General features: G+C 37.1%; 1 protein-coding gene across 1 annotated transcript in view; it reads right to left on the minus strand.

Annotated features, from left to right (window-relative positions):
- The window catches only part of LOC131320819 (uncharacterized WD repeat-containing protein C2A9.03-like), a 154,593-nt gene that overhangs the window by 108,278 nt on the left and 20,469 nt on the right, over positions 1 to 25,846 (minus strand). Inside the window, exons 4-13 of the mRNA XM_058351692.1 lie at positions 25,102 to 25,464; positions 19,037 to 19,315; positions 16,311 to 16,607; positions 12,523 to 12,903; positions 11,729 to 12,142; positions 9,744 to 10,124; positions 8,950 to 9,363; positions 6,966 to 7,346; positions 6,172 to 6,585; positions 739 to 1,119 (exon numbers count right to left, since the gene is read on the minus strand). Of these exons, the coding sequence (XP_058207675.1) occupies positions 739 to 1,119; positions 6,172 to 6,585; positions 6,966 to 7,346; positions 8,950 to 9,363; positions 9,744 to 10,124; positions 11,729 to 12,142; positions 12,523 to 12,903; positions 16,311 to 16,607; positions 19,037 to 19,315; positions 25,102 to 25,464 (3,705 nt within the window). The remainder of the gene's footprint in view (positions 1 to 738; positions 1,120 to 6,171; positions 6,586 to 6,965; positions 7,347 to 8,949; positions 9,364 to 9,743; positions 10,125 to 11,728; positions 12,143 to 12,522; positions 12,904 to 16,310; positions 16,608 to 19,036; positions 19,316 to 25,101; positions 25,465 to 25,846) is intronic.

The following is a 25,846-nucleotide window of genomic DNA, read 5'->3' on the forward strand; positions in this document are numbered from 1 at the left end:
ATTAAGTTTTTTTATGGCTTTCGATATCATGCTTGAAAGTCTATTTTTAAAGTATTCCCAGAGAGTGACATTGTGTAACCAAATTCATGAGGAAACTCCGTGCCCATCAGTAAAAATCATTTCAGGTAGGGGTGATAAACAAGCAAAACAAACGAATAGGTAGTTTATGGTTTTAAAACTTAACGAATTTCAAAAATATGTTCGAGCTTAGCTAAGTTATGAGACAAATCAATCTCAGACGAGTTTTAGTCAAGCCAAACACAAGCCGATCTCGAGTAGTTTAAATTTTTTTATACATAATTAGACAAACGAAACAAGTACTAGCATGTTCAAGCTTGCTTTGAAACCAAAATGACTCTCGAAAAAATGTTAAGCTTGATTTGTTTATGTAATAAACCAATCTTGAACAACCTTTTAACGAACGAAAACTCAAGTAGCTTGGTTTCTTTAGCGGTCCTGATTACCAGAAACTTTATTAATCCAGTTCAGAATTTTTGACATTTTGTTGGTTTAGCTAATACGTATGGTGGAATTGGTATGTGATAACCATAGGACTACTTTAATATTCCAGTTAAGTTTATTCGATAAACTAATTTGCCTATATTTGGGAATCTCAATTGCGGATCAAGTCTTAATTTTTTAATTGCAATGAAACTACTGGATTGTGCCCACTTTTATGTGCTTTCCATGACCATGATTAATTAATTAATAAAAAAGGGTAAAAAGCTTAATTTGTACCTTGTTGGAGAAGAAGAGTTGTGTTTCACAACATATGAAACTTTTGAGATTAGGCATGCCCCAAAACGACACTTTCTCTAACCGAGGGAACCGAATGGTATCATTGTTGTTGGTGGCTTCTTTCTGCTTTGGATTGGTTGAGATTATCACCTCCATCTTCCAACAATCCCATATGTCGAGTCTTTGCAGATTCTTTAACTGAGGAAGCATATACAAGGGCAATACATACTCCAATTGGTCACAATCCTCTACTTTAATCTCCATAAGTTTGCAGAAGGATTTAGCTTCTTTTTCTTGTTCTGAAAGTGGTTGCTCGTCCCAAATCCTTGTTATCTTCGATAAATTCCTGAAATCCAAACTTTCCAGGACAGGAAAAGCAACCTGCAAAGTTGTTTACACAATGTTCATTAGTGATTGGATAATAATGAGGTCCAATCAAGCTCTAAAACCCATCTCTAAGCATGTAAAAAATCACAAAGTGCAAACTGATAAAATCACAAAGTAGACAATTTTTCCATGAGATTAGTAAATAGAGAAATACGATAGTTTGACATATTGGGTTGGACAAACTAATGAAATTGATAAGTTTGCCGTCAAATGAATAATAATTAAGTAAAAAGGGTAAAAGACCTTGATTTGTACCTTGTTGGAGAAGAAGAGTTGCATTTCACTACATATGAAACTTTTGAGATTAGGCAAATCCCCAAGCTCCATGGACTTTAACTGAGGGAACCGAATGGAATATCATTGTTGTTGGTTGCTTCTTTCTCCTTTGGGTTGTTTGAGATTATTTAACCTATTCTACTATTTGGGGGTCCCATCATTGGGTCCAAAACGGGAGGCCTTAAGCGGTTGTCTTGTGGGCCTATGCCTAAGGCCGGCCCTATAATGAGGTCCAACCAAGCTCTAGCTAAAACTCATCTCTGCTCATAAGCAAAAAATTCGAGTCTCAAAAATTGGAGAGCTATGGAAGACATATTGACTCAATCTAATCACCTTTCATCATTCTTCTAAATTCCAATTTTTGTAAGAGCTCTTGGAATTGGATATTGAAACACACCGTGCCATATTTGTTGCATTTAATTTCCATTGACACTACGAAGTACTGTTTTAACGTATAAAACTTGAAATTCTAGCGCTGTTTGATGGATCGAGAAAAGCAAGCAAAGAAGCAGCATTAATCATTTATGAAATAAAAATAATGCCAATGCCCAAAGCAAAGCAAATATCTGTTGGGTTTTTCCCCATGAAAATAGCCCAATAGAGTTTGGCCCAAGTTGATTTTATGGTGCCCTATTTGTAGGGGTGGGTAATAGGTAATTTCGTGTCATTTTCGTGTTATATATCAAAATCTTATTTATAAAATCCCACAACATTTTTCAACTTATCAAATCTTTCGTGTCATGTTCGGATCGTGTCATGTTCGGGTAGTGTTGTCATGTCAAAAAGTCCTACTTTTCACTAAATTTTTATTTTTTTTAGTTGACAGTTCATCAAACTAATGTCCAATGTATAGAATTACCCATAAAAATATTTATTTTTAGCTCAATTATATGAATTTATTTTATTTTTCGTGTCAGGCATGCCCACCCCTACCTATTTGTATTTGGTGGAGTTATTTGAAAATGAATATTTTACACACTAGCTAAAAGAGGGCTTTATTGTGCTGGAAGTAAAAAGGGGGAAAAAGTAGAGAGAGAGACAGCCGAGACTCGAGAGAAAAAGAAAGGAAAAAACCTAAAGTGCTTGTGTGCGTGAAAAGCAGCACTGAGGTTGTTGTTCTACCAGAGAAAGGAGAAACGTGGGTGTGCTCCTGTGTGTGCTTAGTGTTCTCGGTGGTGAAGACAAGGATTTGGGGCAGCCTTGTTTGGTGAGTGCTCCTCTGCTCTTCTCTTTGATATTGTACATGGTCAGAGAGATTTGTGTGAACATTGTGTGAGGGTGAGAGAGATAAAAATACCAAGAGCTTGAGAGCTAGAGTAGGGTATTTTGTATCTCATTATGCCTCACACAATATAGTGGAATTGTTCTCTCTCCCGTGGACGTACCCGAGTTTGGAGAACCACGTATATTGGTTGTTCTCTTTGCGCCTTGTTTATTGTGTGTTTAATTTTTTCGATTACGCTTCCGTTTGCATGTGGGATTGATTTAGGGGAATAATCTCAACAAAGTGGTATCAGAGCTACAGGATTGAACGGAAGTGCTAAGGGTCGTTTTAGGTGATTATCTTGTGTTGATTTGATAAATTAAGATGTCGGAGGTTAATATGAATACCATGGTTCAATTAACGGCGACCAATTATGCGATATGGAAGCCACAGATGGAAGACTTGTTATTATGGAAAGATTTGTATGATCCGTTGGAGCGCTTAGGGGTTAAACCGACTGAAATGAAAATAGAGGATTGGAAAAAGATGAATCGAAAAGCGGTAGGGTTGATTCACCAATGTATTGGACATGAGGTATTTCATCACGTAGCCCAGGAGATCGACGCTTATGCTTTGTGGACAAAGTTGGAGGCAATGTATCAATCGAAAACATTCCGGAACAAAGCATTGTTGATGAGGAGATTAGTGAATTTAAAATTGAAGAGTGGGAATTCGGTTGCCGTGCACTCTAGTGAATTTCAGAACTTGGTGAATCAATTGGCTAGTGTTGGTTTGAAATTTGATGATGAGTTGCAAGTTTTGTTATTGCTTAGTTCCCTACCAGATGATTGGGAAACATTAGTGGTTTCTTTGAGCAATTCGGCGCCGGAAGGAAAATTGAACATGAGCATGGTGCAAGATGCTCTGTTTAAAGAGGAGGCTCGGCGAAAGGAGATGGGGACGGGTATTGAGGATGAGACAAGGGCATTGGTTTTGAATGTAAACAAAGATTGGAATCAAACTCGAGGGCGAATGACCGAAAGAGGAAATGGGTCCAAGCCAAGGGGGCGCTCATACTCGCGAGGTGTCGAGCTGTGGGGCGTTGATAGAAGGAAGTGTTACTTCTGTGAAGAAGAAAGACACATAATGAAGTTTTGCCCAAGACTCAAAGCTAGGATAGAGCAAGGTAAAGAAAAATCCGAAGCGGCGGTGGTTGAGAGGCATGACGAAGATGAAGGTGATTTGTATGCGGTGACCCCGGAAGGTATGGAAAACTTTGGTTGGATTATGGATTCCGGTTGCTCTTTTCACATGTGTTCTAATAGAAAATAAAATTGTGAGTATGAGGTGTGTGACAAAACTACCGTTAGGATGGCGAACAACACGGTGAATAAGGTTGTTGGCATGGGTACGGTACGGTTTCGAATGGCCGATGGAAGGTTTGTGAGGTTGACCGGAGTTCGACATGTGCCGGGGTTGAGGAAAAATTTGATTTCCTTGGGAATGTTGGATGCAAAGGGTTGTAGATTTGCATCAAAGGATGGAGTTCTTGAGGTTTTCAAGAATGAGAAGGTGGTGTTGCGAGGCAAGATGGTGGGAAACTTGTACAAGCTTCAAGGTCGTGTTGAGAGGAGGCATACAAGTTACGCAAGTGTGGCGTGTAAAGGCGCAAGCAAATGAGTCGATATGAGTGGCAAGCAACACCGAAAAAGAAGTGCCTCAAGTGATGATTTTTGAAAGGGTTGACAAAGGCAAAACAAGGGCAAGGAAAATGGTCACATTTGCAACCAATCTGGTTGCCGATGTCTTCGGATAGGCACCCGAGTGAGGGGGTGCAAGACACCCGGATGAGGGGGTGCGAGGCGCCCAAGTGAGGAGGTGCAAGGTTCCGAGTGGGGGTGTATTTCTCATGAGCAAAAGGGGGTGATTGATGGGTTTTTGCCCATGAAAATAGCCCAATAGAGTTTGGCCCAAGTTGATTTTATGGGGCCCTATTTGTATTTGGTGGAGTTATTTGAAAAGGAATATTCTACACGCTAAAGCTTCATTTGGAAGCTAAAAGAGGGCTTTTTTGTGCTAGAAGTAAAAAAGGGGAAAAAGCAGAGAGAGAGACAGCCGAGACTAGAGAGAAAAAGAAAGGAAAAAACCTAAAGTGCTTGTGTGCGTGAAAAGCAGCACTGAGGTTGTTGTTCTACCAGAGAAAGGAGAAACGTGGGTGTGCTCCTGTGTGTGCTTAGTGTTCTCGGTGGTGAAGACAAGGATTTGGGGCAGCCTTGTTTGGTGAGTGCTCCTCTGCTCTTCTCTTTGATATTGTACATGGTCAGAGAGATTTGTGTGAACACACTGTGTGAGGGTGAGAGAGATAAAAATACCAAGAGCTTGAGAGTTAGAGTAAGGTATTTTGTATCTCATTGTGACTTATACAATATAGTGGAATTGTTATCTCTCCCGTAGACGTACCCAAGTTTGGGGAACAACGTATATTGGTTGTTCTCTTTGCGCCTTGTTTATTGTGTGTTTAATTTTTTCGATTACGCTTCCGTTTGCATGTGGGATTGATTTAGGGGAATAATCCCAACAATATCACTACTACATTATCAAAGTTGCTCTAAAGTGACCATATTCTTTGTTGTTTCGTCTCTACTTGCCTTAAGCAACAATGGCTACACCTCAACTAATTCTCTCTCTCCTGCTGGTGCTAATTCCTTCCATTCTGTTTCTTCTCCGTCTGTCCAGTGGTCAATCACTCAAGAGCTGCAGCTTTGATCGGATTTATCAACTCGGGGACTCTTTATCTGATACCGGAAACTTGATACGGGAAATTCCAATTGGAACCGCCTCGCCATATATATGCTAGACTTCCCTATGGTGTAGCTTTCTTTGAGAAAGCCACCAGTTGTTGTTCCAATGGTCTGCTCATGATTGACTATTTTGGTAGGAACCCCAAACTGCTTGGCTTGTCGTTCTTATAATGCACCAAGCATTCACGCCCGTCGGTGAAAAAATATCATTGGACTAAAAGCTAGTTGGCAAATAGCCACCCACCTTAATAAGTGATTTATTGAGCATATGGGAGATGCTCTTAGCTATTTGTATAATCACCGCTCACAATTTCCCTGACATTCAATTTTTTTATTTTTTTAGTATGTCTTCCAAATAATACTTGTCGCCCCTTCCATTTAGTAAAAATTAGATATGCAATGAATATCGATCAACAAAATTTTTTAATGCATACTCAGACAATAACCAGTTTAAAGTGATCACCGTTCGCAAGGGGACTATATAGTCCCCAGCAGACTGAAGAGAAATCTATTACTACAATAAAAAAAATTACTCAAAAGAAGCCATTTCACTTGAAAAGGAGAAAAACAATGGCAGAAGGGGCTCCGATGACATTAGAGAGTAAGGGCACTAAAAGAAGAAGAACAAAGCCTACTGGCCGGGAACCATTCATTACATCCGGGGTGTGGTCTCTATACAAGTGTGTGTAAGAGAGAGGACATCTAATGATAATTTTTAAAGCAAAAAAGCATAATATATTAAGGATAATGATAAAGCAAATGTACCTTTCCGTTGAATAAAGGTAGTGCATGGATAGTACAGTTGCCTTCAGTTGTGCCTGCCTTCCCCAATTTGGTACAGAAGCTTTCAAGGTTGGGTAGACTGGACAATTTCAAGGAACTCAATTTGCTAAAACATACCTCATTTCTGAGTCCATCTTCATCTATCTCTCCCTCAAATTCAACTATTTCCTCCATGGTTGGACAATCACTCACGCATAGAACTTTCAGATTCTTTAACGGTGAATGCATTTTGGAAGGAAACACATGCATCAGTTTCTCGCATTTGGAGACATCCAAATTCGTCAGTTGGCAGAAAGACCCGTGTTCTTCTAAGACTGCTATTGATTGCTTGTCCCAAATCTCAATTATTTTATGCATCTTTCGAATGCTCAATTTGTTCAACACGGGGAAAATAACCTAAAAAGTAGTTTAACGTAGGAATCATTAGGGACTAGTACTCCATGGAAAGGTTACTCGCCAAACATTATTGAGCAACTGTTACACTGCACAATGAATAAATAAGCTCCTTTTTTTTTTTAAGGAAATCAGCTCATTGTTTGAGAAAACCTTTACAGACAATTTCTTTGTGGGGAATGCTTTGACGGGAGACAACGTAAAATAAGTGATTTTTAGAATGCCGTGCATTTTCAAAATAGTTATGCACCATTGCTAGGCCCATGTGTGCATTTTATATTTTCACTCTGATAAAAATCAGATTGAACAACTTCTATTTTTCTAATTGCAATTAATGAAACTACATAAACTTCAGTAAAAAGGGTAAAGAGCTTAATGTGTACCTTGTCGGAGAAGAAGAGTCGCGTTTCACCACATATGAAACTTTTGAGATTAGGCAAATCCTCGAGTTCCAGGGTCTTTAACTGAGGGAACCGAATGGTATGATTGTTGTTGGTGGCTTCTTTCTCCTTCAGGTTGTTTGAGATTATCACCTCCATCTTCGTACAACCAGTTATGGTGAGACTTTGCAGAATCATTAATTGACGAAGCATATACAAGGGCAATACATACTCCAAGTCCTCACAACCAACAACAGAAAGGTTCGTAAGTTTGAAGAAGGATTTAGCTTCTTTTTCTGGTTCTGAAAGTGGTTGCTCGTCCCAAATCCTTGTTATCTTAGATAAATTCCAAAAATTTAAAGTTTCCAGAACAGGAAAAGCAACCTGCAAAGTTGTTTACACAATGTTCATTAGTGATTGGATAATAATGAGGTCCAATGAAGCTCTAAAACCCATCTCTAAGCATGTAAAAATCAGAAAGTGCAAACCGATAAAATCACAAAGCAGATAATTTTTTCATGAGATTAGTAAATAAAGAAATATGGTAGTTTAACATATTGGGTTGGACACACTAATGAAAATTGATAAGTTCGCCAAAACTAATATATTTAGCAAGCATGTAAAATTAAAAAGTGTGAACTAACAAACCACAAAAATTGATCATGTTGCTAAAAGTAATATACATGCCGAATTGATAAATTTCTCAAATTTGAAATTAGAGAAAATTGGTAAATTGTCGTATTATAGGTATTATACATTTGTGCAAATTGATAAATTTACTAGGCATGGAAAAATGATAAAGTGCAGACTGATAAAATTGTAAAAGTGAAAAATATTACTAAATGCATTATACTTACCAAAAGAAAATTTTGTTAGACTAGTAAATATGGAGAATAATAAATTAACACATGGGGATGATATACTTTTCACAACCCGAAAATGGCGTTCTTCAACATTAATGATGTTGTTAGGAGATCTGTTGGGATTGATTGGATACTTGCTACATGATGATGCTGTCCTGAGAGGAGTCTGTCGAAGAAATTTTTTTTAAACTGGTTTTAGCCTCACAAATTAGTTTCCAATCAATCCACTGATTACCCCACCTGCTGCCAGCTCAAATGGAAGAATGGGATGAGGATGCAGATACATGGGAGGAATACTGGTGTCATGTTTTTGATTGGATGTTCTTTCGTTGTTGGCATCGGTAGTTTGGTGTACGTTTCTTTTCAACTCTTTGTTGGAAGCTTCCCTCCCCTCTCCCCCCTTCTCTTCGCTCTTTTTTTACGCTTTTCTTTTTCCCTCTTCTTTTCCCTCGATGTACCTATTGTCGAGTTTATCCTTAATAAAACTTTTTGTTGTTTCAAAAAAAATGATGTTGTTAGGAGCATTGGGGGAGGATGGACTTCAACGATAGAAATAGTTGATTTGAGCAATCGGCAACGACCGAAGACTCCGATTGGCATTGCACTAGTAGCTCCAAATTTATTGAGCTTATTGGAGATGCTCTTAGCTATTTGTTTAATCACCGCTAACAAAATTCCATGACATTCAATTTTTTTAGTATGTCTTCCAACTAATACTTGTGGCCCCTTCCGTTTAGTAAAAATTATATACGCAATGAATATCGATCAACAAGGTCTTTTAATGCATACTCAGACAAGAACTAGCTTAAAGTGATCACTGTTCGCAAGGGGACTGTATAGTCCAAAGCAGACTGAAGAGAAATCTATTACTACATAAAATAAAAAAAATTACTCAAAAGAAGCCATTTCACTTGAAAAGGAGATAAACAATGGCGGAAGGGGCTCCGATGACATTAGAGAGTAAGGGCATTAAAAGAAGAAGAACAAAGCCTACTGGCCGGGAACCATTCATTACATCCGGGGTGTGGTCTCTATACAAGTGTGTGTAAGAGAGAGGACATCTAATGATAATTTTTAAAGCAAAAAAGCATAATATATTAAGGATAATGATAAAGCAAATGTACCTTTCCGTTGAATAAAGGTAGTGCATGGATAGTACAGTTGCCTTCAGTTGTGCCTGCCTTCCCCAATTTGGTACAGAAGCTTTCAAGGTTGGGTAGACTGGACAATTTCAAGGAACTCAATTTGCTAAAACATACCTCATTTCTGAGTCCATCTTCATCTATCTCTCCCTCAAATTCAACTATTCCCTCCATGGTTGGACAATCACTCACGCATAGAACTTTCAGATTCTTTAACGGTGAATGCATTTTGGAAGGAAACACATGCATCAGTTTCTCGCATTTGGAGACATCCAAATTCGTCAGTTGGCAGAAAGACCCGTGTTCTTCTAAGACTGCTATTGATTGCTTGTCCCAAATCTCAATTATTTTATGCATCTTTCGAATGCTCAATTTGTTCAACACGGGGAAAATAACCTAAAAAGTAGTTTAACGTAGGAATCATTAGGGACTAGTACTCCATGGAAAGGTTACTCGCCAAACATTATTGAGCAACTGTTACACTGCACAATGAATAAATAAGCTCCTTTTTTTTTTTAAGGAAATCAGCTCATTGTTTGAGAAAACCTTTACAGACAATTTCTTTGTGGGGAATGCTTTGACGGGAGACAACGTAGAATAAGTGATTTTTAGAATGCCGTGCATTTTCAAAATAGTTATGCACCATTGCTAGGCCCATGTGTGCATTTTATATTTTCACTCTGATAAAAATCAGATTGAACAACTTCTATTTTTCTAATTGCAATTAATGAAACTACATAAACTTCAGTAAAAAGGGTAAAGAGCTTAATGTGTACCTTGTCGGAGAAGAAGAGTCGCGTTTCACCACATATGAAACTTTTGAGATTAGGCAAATCCTCGAGTTCCAGGGTCTTTAACTGAGGGAACCGAATGGTATGATTGTTGTTGGTGGCTTCTTTCTCCTTCAGGTTGTTTGAGATTATCACCTCCATCTTCGTACAACCAGTTATGGTGAGACTTTGCAGAATCATTAATTGACGAAGCATATACAAGGGCAATACATACTCCAAGTCCTCACAACCAACAACAGAAAGGTTCGTAAGTTTGAAGAAGGATTTAGCTTCTTTTTCTGGTTCTGAAAGTGGTTGCTCGTCCCAAATCCTTGTTATCTTAGATAAATTCCAAAAATTTAAAGTTTCCAGAACAGGAAAAGCAACCTGCAAAGTTGTTTACACAATGTTCATTAGTGATTGGATAATAATGAGGTCCAATGAAGCTCTAAAACCCATCTCTAAGCATGTAAAAATCAGAAAGTGCAAACCGATAAAATCACAAAGCAGATAATTTTTTCATGAGATTAGTAAATAAAGAAATATGGTAGTTTAACATATTGGGTTGGACACACTAATGAAAATTGATAAGTTCGCCAAAACTAATATATTTAGCAAGCATGTAAAATTAAAAAGTGTGAACTAACAAACCACAAAAATTGATCATGTTGCTAAAAGTAATATACATGCCGAATTGATAAATTTCTCAAATTTGAAATTAGAGAAAATTGGTAAATTGTCGTATTATAGGTATTATACATTTGTCCAAATTGATAAATTTACTAGGCATGGAAAAATGATAAAGTGCAGACTGATAAAATTGTAAAAGTGAAAAATATTACTAAATGCATTATACTTACCAAAAGAAAATTTTGTTAGACTAGTAAATATGGAGAATAATAAATTAACACATGGGGATGATATACTTTTCACAACCCGAAAATGGCGTTCTTCAACATTAATGATGTTGTTAGGAGATCTGTTGGGATTGATTGGATACTTGCTACATGATGATGCTGTCCTGAGAGGAGTCTGTCGAAGAAATTTTTTTTAAACTGGTTTTAGCCTCACAAATTAGTTTCCAATCAATCCACTGATTACCCCACCTGCTGCCAGCTCAAATGGAAGAATGGGATGAGGATGCAGATACATGGGAGGAATACTGGTGTCATGTTTTTGATTGGATGTTCTTTCGATGTTGGCATCGGTAGTTTGGTGTACGTTTCTTTTCAACTCTTTGTTGGAAGTTTCCCTCCCCTCTCCCCCCTTCTCTTCGCTCTTTTTTTACCCTTTTCTTTTTCCCTCTTCTTTTCCCTCGATGTACCTATTGTCGAGTTTATCCTTAATAAAACTTTTTGTTGTTTCAAAAAAAATGATGTTGTTAGGAGCATTGGGGGAGGATGGACTTCAACGATAGAAATAGTTGATTTGAGCAATCGGCAACGACCGAAGACTCCGATTGGCATTGCACTAGTAGCTCCAAATTTATTGAGCTTATTGGAGATGCTCTTAGCTATTTGTTTAATCACCGCTAACAAAATTCCATGACATTCAATTTTTTTAGTATGTCTTCCAACTAATACTTGTGGCCCCTTCCGTTTAGTAAAAATTATATACGCAATGAATATCGATCAACAAGGTCTTTTAATGCATACTCAGACAAGAACTAGCTTAAAGTGATCACTGTTCGCAAGGGGACTGTATAGTCCAAAGCAGACTGAAGAGAAATCTATTACTACATAAAATAAAAAAAAATTACTCAAAAGAAGCCATTTCACTTGAAAAGGAGATAAACAATGGCGGAAGGGGCTCCGATGACATTAGAGAGTAAGGGCACTAAAAGAAGAAGAACAAAGCCTACTGGCCGGGAACCATTCATTACATCCGGGGTGTGGTCTCTATACAAGTGTGTGTAAGAGAGAGGACATCTAATGATAATTTTTAAAGCAAAAAAGCATAATATATTAAGGATAATGATAAAGCAAATGTACCTTTCCGTTGAATAAAGGTAGTGCATGGATAGTACAGTTGCCTTCAGTTGTGCCTGCCTTCCCCAATTTGGTACAGAAGCTTTCAAGGTTGGGTAGACTGGACAATTTCAAGGAACTCAATTTGCTAAAACATACCTCATTTCTGAGTCCATCTTCATCTATCTCTCCCTCAAATTCAACTATTCCCTCCATGGTTGGACAATCACTCACGCATAGAACTTTCAGATTCTTTAACGGTGAATGCATTTTGGAAGGAAACACATGCATCAGTTTCTCGCATTTGGAGACATCCAAATTCGTCAGTTGGCAGAAAGACCCGTGTTCTTCTAAGACTGCTATTGATTGCTTGTCCCAAATCTCAATTATTTTATGCATCTTTCGAATGCTCAATTTGTTCAACACGGGGAAAATAACCTAAAAAGTAGTTTAACGTAGGAATCATTAGGGACTAGTACTCCATGGAAAGGTTACTCGCCAAACATTATTGAGCAACTGTTACACTGCACAATGAATAAATAAGCTCCTTTTTTTTTTTAAGGAAATCAGCTCATTGTTTGAGAAAACCTTTACAGACAATTTCTTTGTGGGGAATGCTTTGACGGGAGACAACGTAAAATAAGTGATTTTTAGAATGCCGTGCATTTTCAAAATAGTTATGCACCATTGCTAGGCCCATGTGTGCATTTTATATTTTCACTCTGATAAAAATCAGATTGAACAACTTCTATTTTTCTAATTGCAATTAATGAAACTACATAAACTTCAGTAAAAAGGGTAAAGAGCTTAATGTGTACCTTGTCGGAGAAGAAGAGTCGCGTTTCACCACATATGAAACTTTTGAGATTAGGCAAATCCTCGAGTTCCAGGGTCTTTAACTGAGGGAACCGAATGGTATGATTGTTGTTGGTGGCTTCTTTCTCCTTCAGGTTGTTTGAGATTATCACCTCCATCTTCGTACAACCAGTTATGGTGAGACTTTGCAGAATCATTAATTGACGAAGCATATACAAGGGCAATACATACTCCAAGTCCTCACAACCAACAACAGAAAGGTTCGTAAGTTTGAAGAAGGATTTAGCTTCTTTTTCTGGTTCTGAAAGTGGTTGCTCGTCCCAAATCCTTGTTATCTTAGATAAATTCCAAAAATTTAAAGTTTCCAGAACAGGAAAAGCAACCTGCAAAGTTGTTTACACAATGTTCATTAGTGATTGGATAATAATGAGGTCCAATGAAGCTCTAAAACCCATCTCTAAGCATGTAAAAATCAGAAAGTGCAAACCGATAAAATCACAAAGCAGATAATTTTTTCATGAGATTAGTAAATAAAGAAATATGGTAGTTTAACATATTGGGTTGGACACACTAATGAAAATTGATAAGTTCGCCAAAACTAATATATTTAGCAAGCATGTAAAATTAAAAAGTGTGAACTAACAAACCACAAAAATTGATCATGTTGCTAAAAGTAATATACATGCCGAATTGATAAATTTCACAAATTTGAAATTAGAGAAAATTGGTAAATTGTCGTATTATAGGTATTATACATTTGTCCAAATTGATAAATTTACTAGGCATGGAAAAATGATAAAGTGCAGACTGATAAAATTGTAAAAGTGAAAAATATTACTAAATGCATTATACTTACCAAAAGAAAATTTTGTTAGACTAGTAAATATGGAGAATAATAAATTAACACATGGGGATGATATACTTTTCACAACCCGAAAATGGCGTTCTTCAACATTAATGATGTTGTTAGGAGATCTGTTGGGATTGATTGGATACTTGCTACATGATGATGCTGTCCTGAGAGGAGTCTGTCGAAGAAATTTTTTTTAAACTGGTTTTAGCCTCACAAATTAGTTTCCAATCAATCCACTGATTACCCCACCTGCTGCCAGCTCAAATGGAAGAATGGGATGAGGATGCAGATACATGGGAGGAATACTGGTGTCATGTTTTTGATTGGATGTTCTTTCGTTGTTGGCATCGGTAGTTTGGTGTACGTTTCTTTTCAACTCTTTGTTGGAAGCTTCCCTCCCCTCTCCCCCCTTCTCTTCGCTCTTTTTTTACGCTTTTCTTTTTCCCTCTTCTTTTCCCTCGATGTACCTATTGTCGAGTTTATCCTTAATAAAACTTTTTGTTGTTTCAAAAAAAATGATGTTGTTAGGAGCATTGGGGGAGGATGGACTTCAACGATAGAAATAGTTGATTTGAGCAATCGGCAACGACCGAAGACTCCGATTGGCATTGCACTAGTAGCTCCAAATTTATTGAGCTTATTGGAGATGCTCTTAGCTATTTGTTTAATCACCGCTAACAAAATTCCATGACATTCAATTTTTTTAGTATGTCTTCCAACTAATACTTGTGGCCCCTTCCGTTTAGTAAAAATTATATACGCAATGAATATCGATCAACAAGGTCTTTTAATGCATACTCAGACAAGAACTAGCTTAAAGTGATCACTGTTCGCAAGGGGACTGTATAGTCCAAAGCAGACTGAAGAGAAATCTATTACTACATAAAATAAAAAAAATTACTCAAAAGAAGCCATTTCACTTGAAAAGGAGATAAACAATGGCGGAAGGGGCTCCGATGACATTAGAGAGCAAGGGCACTAAAAGAAGAAGAACAAAGCCTACTGGCCGGGAACCATTCATTACATCCGGGGTGTGGCCTCTATACAAGTGTGTGTAAGAGAGAGGATAATGATAATTTTTAAAGCAAAAAAGCATAATATAAGAAGGATAATGATAAAGCAAATGTACCTTTCCGTTGAATAAAGGTAGTGCATGGATAGTAGAGTTGCCTTCAGTTGTGCCCACCTTCCCCAATTTGGTACAGAAGCTTTCAAGGTTTGGTAGACTAGACAAATCCAAGTATCTCAATTCCCTAAAACATACCTCATTTCTGAGTCCATCTTCATCTATCTCTCCCTCAAATTCAACTATTCCCTCCATCTCTCCCTCAAATTCAACTATTCCCTCTATGATTGGACAATCCCTCACGCATAGCACTTTCAGATTCTTTAACGGTGAAAGCATTTTGGAAGGAAACACATGCATCAGTTTCTCGCATTTGGAGACATACAAATCCGTCAGTTGGCAGAAAGACCCTTGTTCTTCTAAGACTGCTATTGATTGCTTGTCCCAAATCTCAATTATTTTATGCACCTTTCGAATGCTCAATTTCTCCAACACGGGGAAAATAACCTAAAAAGTAGTTCAACATAGGAATCATTAGGGACTAGTACTCCATGGAAAGGTTACTCGCCAAACATTATCAAACAACTGCTACACTACACAATGAATAAATCAGCTCATTGTTTGAGAAAACCTTTACATTCAATTTATTTGTGGCGAATGTTATGACGGGGGACAACGTAAAATAAATGATTTTTAGAATGCCGTGCATTTTTAAAATAGTTATATATGCACCATTGTTTAGGCCCATGTGTGCATTTTATATTTTTTACTCTGATAAAAATCAGATTGATCAACTTCTATTTTTCTAATTGCAATTAATGAAACTACATAAACTTAAGTAAAAAGGGTAAAGAGCTTAATTTGTACAAACTGATAAAATCATAAAAAGAGAAAATATTAATAATTGATAAATTTACCGAAATTAAATTATGCATGTAAAAACTTTGAAACTCCCCCGTCCTTAGAATAAAATTGTATAGTTCTAGCACCTACCCAGCAATAGATCATAAGAATAATTGTATAGTTCTAGCCCCTCCGGAACTTGAAAACTATCGATCACAGATATCACATGGCAAATGAAAATAGTGCCTATGAAATAGATGACACAAAAGACACATAGACATACGTGGCCAGAAAACCTCAACGCGAGAAAAAATTGTGGGAGTCACACTAGTGTACTATAATCGAAGAAACAATGGAGTACACGTCTTCTTTCTTTTTCGCCGATTAAAAAAAAAAGTCTTCTTTCTTCTCTCCTCTCTATTTTTTTCGGAAAAACGAATTAACCCTAATCACATAGCAATTGAGTTTTAATCAAGCCAAACACGAGATGATCTTGAGTAGCTTAAATTTTTTTATACATAATTAGACGAACGAAACAAGTAGTAGCTTGTTCAAGAGCTTGGTTTGAAACCTTAACGACTTTCAAAAAAAAGTTCAAGCTTGATTTTGTTACATAAACAAACCAGTCTTGAATAATTTTTTAACAAACGAACACGAGCCACTTCTCCGGTTTGACCATAAGTATCTAAATTAGCTTCGTTTATCTTATATTTTTCACAATTGCAAATTAATAGGAATTTATTCTATTCACACTTTAAATTTTTAAATCATAACAGTAGATATATGTCTTTCTATGCATAGAACGGGAACAACGCTATCGTGCATTGATTATGGAGCTGAAAAAATTCCACGGTCCAAATAAAAGCCTTTCATTTTTTGAGAAATACTAAGGTACCGCCACGTTATGGATGTGCCCAAATAAAAAAAAGGTTATACTTTTAAATGGTGTTCTTCAACATTAATGATGTTATTAAGAACATTGGGGGAGGATGGATTGTCAATGATAGTAACATTAATGATGTACGTACCTTGTGGGAGAAGAAGCCTTGCGTTTCAGTATAGAAACTTTTGAGCTTAGGCAATTCGAGAAGTGACACATGCTTTAACCGAGGGAACACAATGATGTCATCGTTGATTGCTTCTTTCTCCTCCTTCGGGTCCTTTGAGAATATGACCTCCAACTCGTCACAGTTTTCTATCCGGAGGCCTTGCAGATTCTGAGTAAGCATATGGGAGGGGAATACATACAATAATTGGTCACACTTCATAATATAAATCTCTGTTACCCCAACCATTTCTAAATGTTCTCGGGCAGAGGAAGCAACCTGCAAAGTTGTTTACAACACATTCAATAATGACTGGATAACAATGAGGTCCAATCAAGCTCTAAAATCAATTAAAATGAGGATTCATTCTAGTATGTTATAAATGTTTCTTAGAGCAAGTACTAACTCCAACCATGCTCAATATCTTCGACTGAGATTGAATAACAATGAGGTCCAATGAAGCTCTCAAATCCATCTGGGCTTAGAAGCACAAGATTCGAGTCTCAAAATATGGAGAGCTGTGGAAGACATATTCATCAATTCGATCACCTTTCAATCTTCTAATATCAAGACACATCATATTTGTTGGAGTTTCAAATTTTCCATTTTATTTGATAAATTTCTAGAACTCAGAACCATTGAGCTTGCCTAGAGGCTTTGATGACTAATACTTAAATGGTTCTATATGATAATTGGCTGTAACTCAGTAATCTTTCTTTTCATAACCGTAGTCCCTTCTTTCCCTCTAGTTGCATTTGATTAAAAAAAATTCATCCAAATATGCGTCTGAAGTTGAACTACGATTAGATTAATTCGAATAAAAAAGGATATTTTACCTTCTCTTTTTCGGTGGAAAAAACAAAAACAAAAAATCAAGATTTCTTCAAACACATCTTTCCTAGTTACTCTAAATCCTTAACAATTAATATTTATCTAGAGTCGATGCGATCGAATAAGAAAATTAAAACCAATAAAGGTTTTAACCATATTGCAATGGTCCGTCAACATCTAAACATGACGAGCGCCGCATTGGATTGTATGAGATAAGACTTTGGACATGTATAGTTGGTGAAAATGAACCACTTGATAATACAAGTAATATCAAAGCACATTTGATCGACGAACATGGTCTCTACAAAGACTGGCTCATGCTATTGATTGGGTCATTTCCCGCCCTCCTTTTCGCAAAGTCCCAGTGCAGTGACCCACCTATTTGCCCCCATAGCCATGTTGTGGATAAAGTTAGAATAACTTGTGAGGTAGCATATTGTTGTCTAAAAAAATCATTCTACAATGAAAGCCAAGGTCTATCCACGTTCAGCTCCCACTACTCATTGGCAAAATGCACGAGCAATTGGGACAAATACGATAGCCAAGTTTTGATGTCAACTGATAATAATACGAAAGTAAGCCAATAGGGAAAATGTTAAATCACTATCAAGTTTGAGCAAAGGTAATTAAAGGATGACGATATGTTAATCTGTGTTCTATTGTGAACGGAATGCAATCCCACGGTAAGCTGAATGCAACTATTTGAAATAGATATATTTATGAGCACTACTGAACCAGATGATCAATAAAAACATCGAGCTCATATTTACGCAAATAAAATTTAAGCTAATCTAGATAAAAATTAACTAAGCGTATTATATGCATGCAACCTGACAGTATTGTATAGTACTAGAATAAGTACCGAATAAGGATAATTCAGTAAGATTAATGCAAATTTCAGATTAGGAATATATGGCTATTTGCTATCTACCATTTCAAAACTATAGAGTTTATCCTAAGCTCATACTTTTAAAAGAGGTACTACTACGTCACGGTACTGAATGCGAATTTGAAATGAAAATTTTATTTGAGTATAATTTTCTCCAGATACATGTTTGTGTAGATAATAAGGCCTTTTTCAGCAATCAAGTCTTTTTATTTTTATTTTTTAGGTCCATAAGCCTATCTCTTAACTATAAAAAATGTTAAATGGATTCAATCATTGCATGACATATTTCATAATATTCAAAAAAATTATATGTTATCCATCTAGCAATTGCCAGACCATTCCTTTGAAGAACAAATTAGGTAGGCAATGACTATCATCGATCAACTAGATATTTTCATGCATACTCGGACAAGAAACAATTTGACATGATCAGCATACATATCTAGTCTTCCGTGGATTGAAGAAATTCTTAACCGCCAAAAACCAAAAAAAAAAAGAGGACTTGAAAGACGTCATTGCACTTAGAAAGGGGGAAAAACAGAGTATATTGGGTCATACAACAAGTACCATTCATTGTATTTGTATGGTGTGTGAGGAACGGGAGAAGTGTGTGTGTGAGAGAGGCTGAGAGGGGCATATATAACTGCCCCGGATAATGTTACCCTATTCATAAGTAAAGCATGGTCTAAGAACCAACATTAAATTAAAGATTCAAAGTATCATAAAAGGATAATGATAAAGCAAATATTGTATCTTTCCATTAAAAAGCAGTTGTGCGTGGATAGTAGCAATTAATATCATAGATTAATTAGAATTAACAATATCAAACTCCTGCTGCATGGGATTTGCTTTTGTTTTCTTTGTGTTGGGTTGAGCTTTTTTGTTCCCCAACTTTTTTTCTCGATGTACCCTTTCGAGCTCTAATAAAATTTCCTTTGCCGAGCAAAAAAAACAATATCAAAGTTCTCAATTTGCTGAAACGACATACCTCATTTCTAAGTCCATCTTCATCTATTTCTCGCTCAAATTCAGCTATTCCCTTCATGGTTTCACAGGAGTTCACTTGTAGGGTTTTTAGATTCTTTAACAGTGGATGCATATTGGACGGAAACACATGCATCAGTTTACTGCAGCTTGTGACTTGCAAATCTTCCAGTTTGCAGAAAGACTCTTGTTCTTCCAACACTGCAATTGATTGCTTTTCCCAAATCTTTATTATGTTACCCAGTCCATTAATGATCAAACACTCCAAGACAGGGCAAATAACCTACAAAGTAATTTGATAGATGAATCATTAGGGACTTGTCCATGTAAAAGTTGCTCGCCAAGCATTATCAAACAACTCCTACACAAGGAATAAGTCAGCTAGTTAATTGTTTGGGATCAAAACCATAACATGCACTATCCTCCAAATAAGAACCTTTCATTTTTTGGGAAATACTAAGGTACCGCCACGTTATGGGTGTACCCAGATTAAAAAAGGTTATACTTTTAAATGGCGTTCATCAACATTAATGACGTTTTTTAGGAGCATTGGGAAGGATGGACAAAAATAGTTGATTTGGGCAGTCGGCAGCGACCGATCGAAGACTCCGATTGGCATAGCAATAGTAGCTCCAAATTTAGGTGTAATTCCATGGCATTCAATTTTTTAGTATGCCATCCAAGTACGACTTAGTGCAATATCGATCAACGAGATTTTTTAATGCATACTCAAACAAGAACAAATTCCAATTTAACGTGATCACCGTAACAGATCGCATTACATGCCAGCGTTCGTAAGGCCTAAGGGTTCTATCTAGTCTGTGGACTGAAGAGAAATCTATTAGCACAGAAAATAAAAAATTACTCAAAACCGTTGCACTTGTAAAAGAGAAAAAACAATGACGAAAGGGGCTCCGATAACATAAGATAGTAATAAAGGGTACTAAAAGAAGAACAAAGCCTACTGGGTATCATTCATTACATCCGTGCTCTTCAATAAAAATAAAATTCATTACATCCATCTGGGGGATTACTAGCAGTCATACTGTTCCTTTTGATTGAGAGAGAGAGAGAGAGAGAGAGAGAGAGAGAGAGAGAGAGAGAGTTTTATTTATTTTTTGTCTATCTATTATTTGCACATCAACTACTAACAATTATTGATACAAAAAAATTGAATGTATTTTTTTTCAATCAATACCAGAAATAAGCCTATTATAAGGTATAAACAAGAAAGAATGAAAAGCCTATTAAGGGAAGAAAACTCACGCACACACAAGTAGGAAAATTCAAACTTGATCTTCTATTGAGATGTAAGAGCCAACAAAGATAATCCCAGTTAGTTAAAAAAAATTAAATGTATACTACTTGCTTTTTCAAATGGTTCCAATTAAATGTATACTACTTGCTTTGTTTATCTTATATTTTTTACAATTGCAAATTAATAGGAATTTATTCTATTCACACTTTAAATTTTTAATTCGTAATAGTAGAAGTATGTCTTTTCATGCATAGAACGAGAACAACACTATCGTGACTATCTCTTTTTCCCATTCGATACACGAGACCGAAAAAAATATCAATATGATATTTTTGATCCCGTGCATGAACAGGCCACAACGCTTGTAATGATAAAGCAAATGTGCCTTTCCGTTAAATAAAGGTATCCATGGATGGTAGAGTTGCCTTTGTTGTGCCCACCTTACCCAATTTGGTACAGAAGCTTTCAAGCTTTGTTAGATCGCACAATGTCAAGGTTTGGAAACCGTTGCACGCATTTTCGTCCAACTAACAAACTTCAATCGTGAAGCAGTTCAAAAAAGGCCGTTGGGAATTTGAATGGCGAAACCATAAACCACACCCCCCCCCCCCCCCCCCCCCGTTCCCTGCGCCCCTGGCGTCACCTGCCGGCCTTTGCCCTCCCTCTTCACCGTTTCTCTCCTACCCTCCCTGGTTCGTCCTTGCTGGTCTGGCCCAGGCGTTTTCGATCTGCTCTGTACCAGATCTGCTTTGTCTCCGGTTGAGCCCTGTCTTTGGTTGCCGATCTACTCTGTGCCGCCACCCTCCTTATTCGACCGCCGGCCTTGTTTTCTCCGTTTGCTGTCAGACGCTGGCCCTGTCTCCGGTTGCCGTTCTGCTTTGTGCCGCCGCCCTCTTGTGCTTTCGGTGAGGCTTGCAGTTATTTCCTTTGATCTACTGTTTAGGTGTCTACCTTGTTTTTGCAGTTAATTTTTAGGCTTTGGTATGTGGTATTTGCTGCTGTTTAATTGCTTTCTTTTGGAATGCAATGGGGAGGGAGATGAGAGAAGGCTTTCGATCTAATGAGGGGGGTTGGATCCCAGTGATTAGTAAACTTAGCAATCAGAATGGAAAGAAAATTTTGGGAGATCAACAAATTTTCACTCTGTATGTTGATAATCTGCCAGAGGATGTTGGTCGTCAATGGCTTTGGAAAACTTTCAATAATTTTGGTGTTATTAAGGATGAGTATATTCCTTTAAAGAGAAGCAGAGTGTCGGGTAATAGATTCGGGTTTATTCGCTGTAACTGCTCTGTCTCAGCTGATGTTGCTATACTTCGAACAAATGGGCTATGGATCCACGACAAGAAGCTCTTCGTGAAAAGAGCCACATTTGAACAGGGAACCAAAACCTGTGTTAAGGAGAGAATGTATCACCAAGAGAACTTTCTTGGTGCTGAGTCAAGTAAAAAAGGCTTTTCCGATGCTGATAAATTGAAAAGAGATCTCTTTGGTAATGGAAAGTCTTTCGCTCAGCTAGTTAAAAGTGATAAGAATAATGGGGTAGTCAGGGAGTTAGAAGCAAAAGCTCAGGTGGTTAAAAGTGATAAGAATGATCGGGTGGTCAAGGAGATGGAAGCAAAAGTCCAGAACATTAAACCAGTCGGTAATGAGTGGTTAAATCGAAATGCGGTTGCAAAGCTAGACAAGGTGACTATAATTGAGGATCTGGAGATTGAATTCAAGAAAGAAAAGGTGAAAGGAACTTTAGTGAGAGCAATGGGGGGTCGTCGTGTTCTCGTTACTTGTCTGAACAAAGAAATGAGGGATCTAACCATAAAGGAGAAATGGTTATCAAGATGGTTCAGTGAAATCAAACCATGGAGTGAAGAAGTTGCGAGTTTTGAGAGAATTGTTTGGGTTAAATGCTTGGGGGTTCGTCTCAACGTTTGGAGTGTTGATACTTTCAAGAAAATTGGCTATATCTATTGGGAAGTTCTATCAGTCGATGAGGATATTATGGAAATGACATCTTTTGCGAATGGAAGAATTCTCATTGCAACGGTAAAAGATTCCATCAACGAATGGATACACATCCAAGCTAATAACAGTGAATTTCGCATGCGAGTTCAAGAGGACACCTCTTTTCCAGAGTTTCAGTTGTTAAGGAAGGCAAACTCAGTTTCAGTTTCCAGTGTTGAGATTGAAGAGAATGAGGTGGTTGCTAGTAAGGCTAGTCTGGTCAAGGGTGATGATGCTTATGGAGCTGACTCAACACACAGAAGGGGTACGGATTGCTTTTTTGAAGCTCATGAGAATCTCAATAATCAGCTAACTGGAATTGCATATGCTGAGAGTCCTATGGAGGCTTCGGATAAAGGGTTAGAGATAGTGGAGGATATTCAGGATTCTCAAAACTTCCTGAGGGCTGCTCAAGCGGAGGGAATTAATTTACTTGTAGATTTGAACCAAAAGGAAGGTGCTTCACGTTGTATTACTCAGTCTTTTGAGGAGTACCGCCAAAGAAGAGAGGCCTTTCATGGAGAGGATTATGTTATTTCCAGTGGGGGAGTAGAAGCAGTTGAACGGTTACCTAGGCGGAACTCTAAAGATGGGAGTAACTTTCCCGGCATTAGTTCGTACGTTGATGCCATAATTAAAATGAGAAGGGAAGTGAGAAGATCGGAGAGGAAAATTAAGAAGAAAAAGCATCTCGCAAAGATTGAGGCTAAATTCGATAAAGTGAATCATAGAAATAACTCAATAAGAAAGGCCCTTATTCCTCAATGTTCTTTAAGGAAGCTCGCAAGATGTTGGACATTGGTAAAACTTTGGGTATTGAAATTAAATGAGGGAGGAATTATAATTTGAGGAGATTTGTTGAAATGCAAGAGGAAGAATTAAAAGAAAGGATACATGTTTTAGATGATTTTGAGGAAGAGGATATCTCGGAGGACGATGTTAATTTCGTGGAGGATGCATCCCTCTCTATGGCTTTTTGATCTCGAGTTTGGGCGGGTATGAGGTGTCTTGCTTCTTTTTTGGTTTTGCTTGGCGGCTATTTGGTTTTGGTTTTGGCTTTTTCACTGTGTTTTTGTTGTTGTTGGTGGGGATTTAGGTTTTGGGTGTGAGGCTCGTTTGGGTCTTTGGTTGCTTTTTGTTTGGGTTTCGGTGATTCTTTTTGGGCTTCAATTGGCGTCTTGCCTTCTTTTAGGTCTCGGGTGGCTTTTGCCGGTGCGCCCTTAATCCTTTTAATCTTTGTAATCCTTTATAAAGATTAATAAATTCTTTTGCTTATAAAAAAAAAAAAACTACTCCCTCCGTCCCTTTTTAAGTGTCCTGCTTCGTAATTCCAACTTATTAAAAAGACATCATCATTATATCTTTCACATCAACTTTTTCCTCCACTTTCCCTACTTACCCATCATCATTACACTTTTACTCACTTACTTTTCAAAAAGAAATCTACTTTTAGGGGTAAAATAGACAATGCACCAACTTTTACCTACTAACTTTACAAAATGGACACTTATTAAGGGACAGCCCAAAATGGAATACTGGACTCTAAAAAAGGGACGGAGGGAGTAACAAACTTCCATTTTTGGGAAATGCTAAGGTACCCCCACCTTATGGTAAGCCGAAATCATAAAATGTTATGCTTTTTCATGATGAGGGTTATACTTATTGTGGTGAATGTTATGACGGGGGACAACATTAAATGAGTTGCTTTGAAAATGCAATGCAAATTAAAAATGTTATGCATCATTTTCTGAAAATGTAATGCTTTTTCGTGGTTAACTTTATCCATTTAAATGATGAAAGTCAACAGGGATACTGTATCCTCGGACAAAGTTAGCTTTATGTCAATGTGTACTAAAGCCGAATGTTCAACTTATTCCTCAATATAATTTGGAGACTTGAGATTTTTAGTTATTAATAAAGTTGACATTTTTTTAAGAAAAATAACTTATTTATTTCTTCGGGGAACTTCCTGGCCGGTCCTTTCTGGATGAAGAATAGCCTACTAGGTCCTGCCCACAAAATTCCATCACATTCAATTTTTTTAGTATGTCTTCCAACTAATACTTGTCGCCCCTTCCGTTTAGTAAAAATTAGATACGCAATGAATATCAATCGACAAGGTTTTTTAATGCATGCTCAGACAAAAACCAATTTAAAGTGATCTCTGTTCACAAGGAGACTATATAGTCCACAGCAGACTGAAGAGAAATCTATTACTACATAAAAAAATTGAATGTATCTTCTTTTTTTTAACCAATATCAAAAAAGCATAAATAAGCCTGTTATAAGATAGAACAAGAAAGAATGAAAAGCCTATTCAGAAAAGAACACCCACACACACGTAGAAAAATTCAAACTCCTAGCCAACTAAGATAATTCAAATTGGTTAAAAAAAATTAAATGTATAGTACATGCTTTTTCAAATGGTTTCAGTCTTCAAATAGGAAGCTAATTGTGACCATAAGTATCTAAATTAGTTTCGTTTACCTTATATTTTTTACAATTGCAAATTAATAGGAATTTATTCTATTCACACTTTAAATTTTTAAATCATAACAGTAGATATATGTCTTTCTATGCATAGAACGGGAACAACGCTATCATGCATTGAATACGGAGCTGAAAAAATCCCACGGTCCAAATAAGAGCCTTTCATTTTTTGGGAAATTCTAAGGTACCGCCACGTTATGGATGTGCCCAAATTAAAAAAGGTTATACTTTTAAATGGTGTTCTTCAACATTAATGATGTTATTAAGAACATTGGGGGAGGATGGATTGTCAATGATAGTAACATTAATGATGTACGTACCTTGTGGGAGAAGAAGCCTTGCGTTTCAGTATAGAAACTTTTGAGCTTAGGCAATTTCCAAAGTCTCACTTTCTTTAAGCGAGGGAACACAATGATGTCATCGTTGATTGCTTCTTTCTCCTCCTTCGGGTCCTTTGAGAATATCACCTCCAACTCGTCACAGTCTTCTATCTCGAGTTCTTCCAGATTTAAAGGAAGCATATGGGAGGGAAATACATACAACAATTGGTCACACTTGTTAATACAAATGTCCGTAAGTTTGCACAAGGATTCAACTTCTTTTTTGGGTTCTGGGAGTGGTTGCTTGTCCTGAATCTCTGTTATCCTAACCATCTCTAAATGTTCTTGGGCAGGGGAAGTAACCTGCAAAGTTGTTTACAACACATTCAATAATGATTGAACTACAATGAGGTCCAATTAATCAAGCTCTAAAATCAATTAAAATGAGGATTCATTCTAGTATGTTATAAATGTTTCTTAGAGCAAGTACTAACTCCAAACATTGCTCAATATCTTCGACTGAGATTGAATAACAATGAGGTCCAATGAAGCTCTCAAATCCATCTCAGCTTAGAAGCACAAGATTCGAGTCTCAAAATATGGAGAGCTGTGGAAGACATATTCATCAATTCGATCACCTTTCAATCTTCTAATATCAAGACACATCATATTTGTTGGAGTTTCCAATTTCCCATTTTATTTGATAAATTACTAGAACTCAGAACCGTATTAGTACCATTGAGCT

The sequence above is a fragment of the Rhododendron vialii genome, chromosome 3a (genome assembly GCF_030253575.1).
Source record: "Rhododendron vialii isolate Sample 1 chromosome 3a, ASM3025357v1".
In the NCBI taxonomy this organism is placed as follows: domain Eukaryota; kingdom Viridiplantae; phylum Streptophyta; class Magnoliopsida; order Ericales; family Ericaceae; genus Rhododendron; species Rhododendron vialii.